The sequence below is a fragment of the Gossypium hirsutum genome, chromosome D01 (genome assembly GCF_007990345.1).
Source record: "Gossypium hirsutum isolate 1008001.06 chromosome D01, Gossypium_hirsutum_v2.1, whole genome shotgun sequence".
In the NCBI taxonomy this organism is placed as follows: domain Eukaryota; kingdom Viridiplantae; phylum Streptophyta; class Magnoliopsida; order Malvales; family Malvaceae; genus Gossypium; species Gossypium hirsutum.
The window spans coordinates 55,494,171-55,503,044 of NC_053437.1; the positions used below are offsets into that span (position 1 = coordinate 55,494,171).

The 8,874-nt window shown below is 32.8% G+C and overlaps 1 protein-coding gene across 1 annotated transcript; it reads right to left on the bottom strand.

The window, feature by feature from the left end:
- Window positions 1-1,976: 1,976 nt before the first annotated feature.
- Window positions 1,977-3,563, bottom strand: LOC107922398 (heavy metal-associated isoprenylated plant protein 26). The gene is made up of 2 exons (XM_016852418.2): window positions 3,075-3,563; window positions 1,977-2,385 (listed from the first exon to the last, which is right to left on the bottom strand). Exons 1-2 carry the CDS (start codon window positions 3,150-3,152, stop codon window positions 2,002-2,004), a joined length of 462 nt encoding a protein of 153 aa, XP_016707907.1. The 5' UTR covers window positions 3,153-3,563; the 3' UTR covers window positions 1,977-2,001.
- Window positions 3,564-8,874: the final 5,311 nt, after the last annotated feature.

The window sequence follows — 8,874 nt, forward strand, 5'->3', positions numbered from 1 at the left end:
TTTATAACTAAATTTAAATCCATTAATTTGGATTCAACTAAGATGGAGTGAATTTGTGGACAGATCCACTTGCAAGCTACCAAATAAAATGCAAGTGTATTATAAAATAAAAATAGAGATGGTTGAAATTGATACTTACAAGAATCTCACGTATTGAATTACTTTTGGGATCACATGAACAGCATTGTAAGAGTCATTATGGTTGTCACCTTTCGCAACCTAAAATTAGTTAGAAAAGAATACATGCGTTTTGACGTTACAATTTCTCTAATGCTTCTGTTGAGTTACATTAATTTAATTAAGAAATCTAAAAATCATTTTTTCATAAAAGGTGAATGTATAATTTTTTTATTTTTTTATAATTTCTTTTAAATAAAACAACTAAAAATATTATTTTAAATAATCAAGAGTTCAAGAATTGTACATCATTCAATAAATATAGTTTTATATAAAAATTTGCTTTTACCCTTTGGGTGCCACATAATCTAGTACTTAAATAATACAAGAATTTTAAAGGGTAGATTATCTAAATGGTCACCTTACTTTTAGGCCACTTTTATTTCGGTCGCTAAAAATAAAAATCTCAATTTCGTCACCTAACTTTTAGGTTGCTTTCATTTTAGTCACCCAAGCGTTAAATCCTTAACGATGACTAACTGTATACGTCAAATCATGTCCACATCATGTTTACTCTTTCATTTTGGTCACCAAAAAGAAATTATTTTTAAAGTCTTGATTCGGGGGAAAAAATATTTAAGGAATAAAGTGAAAAGGCGATAGAAGCTAAATAATGCATTAAAAATTTAAGGATCAAAGTGAAAAACTGGTAGGACTTTCAGCAAGGGGATAAACAATTTGACAATTATTTTTAATGCATTGTTTTAGCATCTACCATTTTTTTCACTTTTGTTGATGAGAGGTATCAACAAGTGAGGAGACAAGAAGGAGAAGGTGGTTGTCCTAAGGAGGTCGATTCACCTAGACAATCAGAAAGCCGAAGAAGGATAAGAGGAGTAAGGTTGCTAGGAAGGTAGAGAAGACTATGTGCAACAAGTAAGTGCTCAATGTTGCTCAAGTTGAAGAAGATCCCTTTCCTTGAGGGTATTTGTAGGAGATACCCCTTTGTTTAATTGTGGCAACATGGCAAGGTGAATATCATCATAGAGTGTGTGGGGATGTACATGGTGAGACCCATTATGTTATTCCTTTTGAGGTAGTATAATGTTGTTATGTCGAGGTAGACCCCAATAGTCCCTAAAAGGAATGCTCACATTAGGATGAGTGTTCACATTGAGGGGCAGGTAGCCTAACCATATTAGCAAGTGGCTTGATGTTGGATACATTCCTGGAGGGTGAGCAGTGGAGAACCATTTGCAGATGTCTTTCCGGTGCTCTCTCGCGGTGCCATGTGTTCAGCCTAAGTGGGGTATAACAACTTTAATCATTAATATTTCTTTTACCTCAATCAATATTTAAATATTTTTTTGTCTAGATGACAAAAATGAAAGTATAAATATAATGTGGCAGTATAGATAACCTGTTAAAGGTTTAACGCTAAGGTGGCTAAAATTAAAGTGCCCTAAAAATTGTGTGACCAATTGAAATAGTTGCCCAATTTAAAAATATTTTTTAGAACATTATTCGTAATAAAAACTCTATTATTTATAGGTTTAATATGCATTTATTTTTTTATTTAAGAGTTTAAAAAGTTATATAGATATTTGAATGAAAAGATAGTATGTTAAGAAAGCTAAAATTGGAGAGCTAAGACTCTAGCTACAAGGTAGTTTTACTTCCAAATGTTATCCACTAGAAAACATTATGATACAGTCCAAAATACACAAATAGAAATATAGATAAAAACCCAAGATAGCAAATTTTACAACCAAATCCTTAAACTAATACAAATTTACCAACACACAAAATCAATTCACTGCTACCACAAAATATCTTGGTATGACCTTTTTCTTTTTTGTGGGGTTTAATCATATTCTCAATCAATCACATAACCGAACAAGCAGCAGGGTTTTCGTCGCTGAAAGCTGTGGTGTACCTAACTTCAGTGGAGCTAGCACGTGCGAGATGCGACACTTGCGGGTCCTCGGCGTTGCGGACGTACCCAGCCGGAGCCTTCTTATCGTAAACCCCGGGGGCGTATGGGTGAGCCACCACGTCGTACGGCACATAGGGCCATAGCTCCACCTTCTTCCCCGTCCGATGCGCCACTCGTGCCACGACCTTCTTCGGGTCCACATATCCGACGACCGTCAACTTGCTGGCCTTCCGCTCCACGTCCACTTGTGTCACCCCTTTCATCCCTTCCACTGATTTTTTCACTTTCCGTTCGCATCCTTCGCAGTCCATTTTCACCTTGATTTCCACCGTCTAAAAAATAAAGAAAAAAGTAACAACTCTTAGGTTGACAAATGTTTGGTCTAATTCTGGTTTCAGTCCCTCCACTATGTTAAAAGCTGAAACTAAATACTTGGATTAAAATAGTAGGGTAATTAATATAATCAAATTCATGAAAATTCACAAATAATAGTGTAAATAGTATGAACAGATTCATGAAAATAACTAGTCGTTTGTCGGACATTTTAAGTAAATAGACCAAAATTACTTTTCAACCCTTTTTTCCTACTTTTACATAGTGTTAATACCCTAATTAATTTAGTAAGTTTTCTAATCAACAATAAGTATACTGACAGATGAACGGAGACAGAAACAATAATGCAGCAATAAATAAATACTTATAATAGATAGACCCAGTTGACAGTAAAGTAAACCAAGAAGATGATTATTATTATTCAAATAAAATCTGGGTTTTCGACCTTCCACCATTTTTAGAACAATCAAGCTTAGATCAACAAAGAAAACGCCATTAAACATAAAATCTTAGCAATATTGACGGCCAGATCCGAACCCTAAACCACTTAAATCTAATCATCTTATAACGACAAAAAATAAAATTAAAGAAAACAATAGAAACAATTTGGTTAACTTAATAAAAACATCCACCAAATATCTTGATCTACACCCAAAGGGAAATCTACGGCATAGGTAAAGAGATGTACCTGCAACTGCTTACGTTTCTTGTGCTTGGAACTGTGAGAACAGTCAAACAGATCTGAAACATGATCCAGAACACCCATTTTTCTTGTTTTCTCTCTTGTCTGGTTTTTCACTTAAGTGTATGGGCTTTTTTTTGTTGTTGTTGATGCTTTTCTTTCTTTTGATAATTGAAGTACCAAAAGGATAAAGATACAAAAGAAGTTGGATTTCTCAGTATATAACCAAAATATCCTTTTTAAAATTAAAGGGTTTTTCAACTGTGAAGGAGTGAATGAGTGAGAATGATACAGGTGAGGTGAAGTCCAAATTCCTCCTCTGCTGGGCTAAATATATATAGAAAGAAAGGATGGTTTCATGGTAAAATGTTGTTATCAGTCCTCATAATTTAGTACTTTACTTCATTTACTTTTTGAATCCTAATTAAATGATAAATTTTATTTTTATTCAGTTAAGTTTTGTTATTTTCAAACACTTCTACGAGGTGAGGTGAAGTCCAAATTCCTCCTCCGCTGGGCTAAATATATATAGAAAGAAAGGAGGGTTTCATGGTAAAACTTTTACATAATGCTAATAAAAATCGAGGGATGATCCACTTCCCAAATTAACTAGTTGAAATGTTAGTTTAATAATATTAAAAAATTCATAAAATTATATTTTTATAAATTCATAAAGGGCTATAATCAATTTAACCATCAATTTTTTTTTGTCTAAATTTTCCTTTTTAATTGATTCGCAAACGGTATGTTCTATATCTAATTTTACGTCACCAGATCATCAATACTCGATTCAATTAGTTGTTTGGTTCGATTTTGGCATCACTAGTTTTAACTAATAAATTTAACATAACAGTTTGAATCAAGGGTGAAATTTAAAAATTTAAGGGCTAAAATTGAATAAATTATAATATGTGGACTAAGACAACTATTTTCATGTAATACAAAGATTGATAAAAAGAACAAAAAGGGAGTATTTTACCATACGAGTAGTGGCTTCGTGGAAATCTACGTGGTTGGATATTTTTATTGTGATATACCTAATTTAGCGCCGCGTGTCTAGGTTTTACTTAGCTGAGGGGTCATAAATTAGAAATGGCAGCCGAAGGCAGGGAAGAAAGTAACAAAACACCGACCCTGGATAGTAAGTAATGTGTCGCGAGATCAGATGACGAGTCCACGCGCTTGTGTCTCGGTTTTGTGGTCCCACCCTCAACTGTCAACCTCACCTCACCCTCCTACCCTTATCAATAATGGGTTGAGGAGCTTTATATACAATATGGGACCCATGAGTTTGCTCTTTTCTTTCAATCCAGCCCATATTATACAGTAAAGAAAGTAATAAAGCCTAATATCCTTTATAGATTTTATTAGTATTCTTTTGTTTTATACATTTTGGTAATCAATGAATAAATTCGAATTTAAATTAGATTGGACCTCCAATAAGTAAAGTTCTCTCATTAATATTTTCTTTATTCACAATATTTAAATTCGATCTAACATGCATAAGCATTATATTGTCTTTTGTTTTTTAGTACAAATAAACATACAGATTATTGAACCATATGTACGTACTCTGTGGCAAGCTAGATTTGATGTTGGGGCGTTGGGGCCTATGTGTTGGGACGATCTTCAGCCATCGAGTTAGTACTTGGAAGAAAAGGAAAGCAAGGTAGAGGACGAAAATGGAGAAATAGAGTAGTATTTATAATTGATTTACAAACTGTTCATTGAGTATATCAATTTAGTCCTGTTTACGCATATAATCTTAATTTTACTAGTGATTTTAAGAATAATTTTGTTGTCGTCCTCTCTAGTTTAGTGAGTGTTCGATTCTTTTGTCAATTTTTGTTCTCTACTTTGGACAATTCGAGGATGATTTTATTATCTTATTAACTGCTTGCAATCACTTCAGATATGTCATGTTTGAGATGTGACAAAGTCAATTGTCAACGTGTCATAATGTTCTATTGATGTTGAGGTTAAAACTTTTGTTGTGTTGATAGAACTTGTCCTTTACCATTTACAACGAATGTTTGCTATTTTTTCTCTGTGATTTCATTTATTGAATAAATTAATGAATTTACCTTTTAAAAAAAATTATATAAAAGCTTCTCTCGTTGTTTTGGAGAGAATCTCTTTTTGTACCACTCAACTCTATCATGCTAGTAAATAAACTCTTGAACCTTGAATAATTCGAGCTCAATATTATGCCCCACTGAAGCTAGAGTCCGCCGAGATTTTTCTTTTAATTTTTATTTAAATCTTTTAAAAAATTAAAAAATTATATTTTAACCCTTAAATTTATTTCTTACCTTCAGCCCTATTTAGTCTCTATACAAAGAACAAAAATGTGGTTATTAAAATACAAAAATTAAATCATTAACATACCATCTAATAGCAGGCTTCGACCTTTCACCGTAATATGTTAGTTGAAAAGTTGAGAGCCAAGTTTGGGTGTTGATGGTAAAAGCCCAGTTTTAAATATATTTAGCTCAATTTAAGCCTACTTGGCCCAATTTTTTAAAGTGAAAAGTGTTGGAGGTGGGTGCAATATCCCATGGATTTCAAAGCAAAACATTTCCTCGTTATTGTATGTACGTTTATACGATGTTATTATGTTAGTCAATAAATAAATTAATTTTTAAATATTAAAAGTAAATACATTAAATATATATTTTAAAGATTAAATTATTTGTCAATTCTTTTTAAATAATTAAATCTTTCATTATAAAATTGAGCTATTATTTGTTTATGAAGAGGTTCAATTTTAAATAAGATATGATGCAACATTAAAAATTATTAATAGGTAATAACCTAAAAATAAAATCCCACAACCCCTGGGATTAAATTTTTTGGTTTGCTCTTTAAGAAAAAGAATTGCACCATGTTTGGTGCCATTACACCCCTATTCCGTGGGCCCCACTTAATTCTGTGTTTGGTTCGGTGTAATGTCCTAATACGGGCTTATTACGTTATGGACGTATTCTCAAAATTTCCTGCTTCAGCGCCAATTTGTATTCCATTCCAAAAGCAATGATTAGCTATTCAGTCTCTGTTTTACCCTCCCAACCCGAAATCAACCTCCACCCTCTCCCTCCCAACATCAACAGAAGCTGCCAGTGAACCAAACCTCCATCCGCTCCCGTTTCACTTTCATCTTGGCATCTTTCGCCGACTCCACCATCTCAGATCTCCGGTCCAATTGAAGCGGCAATTGAAGCTGCAATTTTTTGTAGCTTCTATTTTCTCCTGTAAGGGAAGTGTGGTTGTAGTGGCTTCCCAAATATATAGGCCTGTGAGTAATCTCTATTTCTTTCCTCTCTGCATGCATTTTTAATGGGTGTTATTGCAATTTTTTTTATAAATACGATTATTTTTTGGTGCGATTGTTTTTTAGTTCATTAGTTTCTTGGTAAATCGACATTTCGTTTCTTGCTGGTTATGATTTTTTTTCATTACCGAAGCTAGGATAGAGAAAACTTTGGGCTGGAAATGTATTTACTGTTTTTTATGTTTTATTTTGTTCGTATTTGTGCTTTTTGAGAGAAACGGGGGCTTTCTTGTATAAATACTTTGTCTAGGCAAATAAGGTACTTTTTTTAAACCCTCGTTTTGTGGTGTCAGGTTTTGTGTTAACTAAATACTTTATACTTTTGCTTTTGAGGAACAGAAAGTGCAGGATTCTCCTAGACCATATTTGGACCATTATCAGGTTATTTGTTTGCATTTTATGATACTGTATTACTTATCAAAGTGTTTTGAATCATGTTTGTAAACTTATGTCTCTGCATTATCATTCTATCTTGTATCTGTTATTGTATTTCTCCTCGCTGTTTGCTTCCTGCAATATTACCTTTTTTATTCTTTTCTGGTGTTATTCTTTGTTCATGATTCACATATTACTAGCTAGTGTTTTCTTTTTAATGGAGAAGGAATTGTTTTTCTCTAAGGATTAAATACTTTCTGAACTTCATTAGTCTGATATTTGAACATTCTATCATTTTTTAAAGCCCCCTGGATCTTAATTTAAATGTGACCGATACCATGTCATTCAATCCTTATTTGGTCCTTTTTTAAGAATAATATGTTAACTAAAATACAGAGAGGTGCACTTTACAGACAACAGCTGGACATGATTTTGCTTATTGGTTCACTTGCAGTTTTGTGGACTTCTGGTTATAAAAGAAAAACTTTGATTTAGGATTAATGATGATCTTAAAAATAATTTTCTTTGTGCATCCGATATTATTTAGGTTGATGCAAGTAGTGGAGTGGGTAATGGTATTGTGCAGGTTGGAAAATGTTCCACATAGGCATGTTTAGGAGCTAAACATTTCCAAAAGAAAGTGCTTTTGATGTATGGGTTTAGATAATATCTTGATGACTAAGTGGAGTATTAATTTTGATTTACTTGTGTGCAGATTGAAAAAGTCTCAGGGCCATTAATTATTGATTGGATGATTGGTCAGCATACTCACATACTAGAATAGACAAGAAGAGCATTGGAACTTGAGGTTAGTTCCATAGTAGGATTATGTTAATTTATTCTTTTTCTGTATAGTAGCATGGTATCAATTCATACTGAGACTGTATAGATTTGTACCTCCTGTACATGGTTATGAATTTTTTGAGACAAAAGTGAGAAAATGAAACATTTGATAGACTCATATTGACAACTGAAGTTGTTGACTTATTTTTTCTTGGTATGTAGCTCTTATTTGTTGTGTCTTTGATGTTGTTTAATTTTCCTCTTTTTTTGTGTTCATTGCACAGACTCACACATATTTTCTTTCTTCTTGCCTCTGTTCTTTGCTTTCTCCCTCTAAAAATATTGGTCACAAATCCCTTTGGTTCTATTTTCTTGAGCTACTTTTGTCAATGAATGACAGAAGATGATGATTTTGACCTACCTTTCAAGCCAAGGTAGGTTGTTTGTATCCTTAATTGGATTTGATGTTGATATATGATAACATGTTTGAATATATGAAATATAAGTATCTTGTGTTTGTCTTACTAACAGACAGTTATCATGAGTTGTTTCAAATTAAAATTGTAGGAACTCTGGAACAATGGTTAAACCACATCTTACTTTTTGTAATATGCAGGATTGGGAGCCGTTGTCATTTCATCAAAGGCAGGCAACATCAATAGTTAAAGTTTTTAGGATATTGGAGAAGGTAAGCCATCTCTGGATTTAGGGCCTGTAATTCTCTTATGTGTTTTTTATATGTGGGAATTTCCATATCCATAGATTGCTCTTTGATGCAATAGATATCCTTGCCTTAGGAATCTCACCCTTACTAAGTTTCATGAGTGCTAAATAAAAGCTGTAAATGCACCTTCAACCAGGAAAGATAATAATAACTTTTTTCATGTATTTGAATTCTATTATTTTATATTTAAATTGTAATAATTGAATCTCATTTGCTTAGTTGTATTTGCGGTTTATGGTTAATTGTAACGATAGGTACTGTTAAATTCATAATTATCTATTAAATCGAGTCCCTCTATTCTTTATGTATCTTGTTGGCGTTTTGTCTATATTTGGGTCATAGATCTTGACTTGCTGACAATACCTTTTTAATGCTGTTTACAGTGATTGATTTTGCTTTTACATCTACTCCTATTTGTGCAAAGTACTGTGTGAAGTGTATATGTTGGTGCTTTTAATCAAATAAGTTGGTTCTTTCACATGCCATATTCAATATCTTGAATGGGAGTCTTCAAATGGTATGAGAGACTGCTTTGGGGAAATATATGAAGATTTAAGACAAAAATTCAATTGTGATGTCATAGTTGATGCACG

Bases quoted from the DNA above. Each gene is read 5' to 3' on its own strand.
- LOC107922398 (XM_016852418.2), bottom strand. From the start codon at position 3,152: ATGGGTGTTCTGGATCATGTTTCAGATCTGTTTGACTGTTCTCACAGT. The intron at 2,386-3,074 runs GTACATCTCTTT...TTTATTTTTTAG, and splicing joins AGAAACGTAAGCAGTTGCAG to ACGGTGGAAATCAAGGTGAA.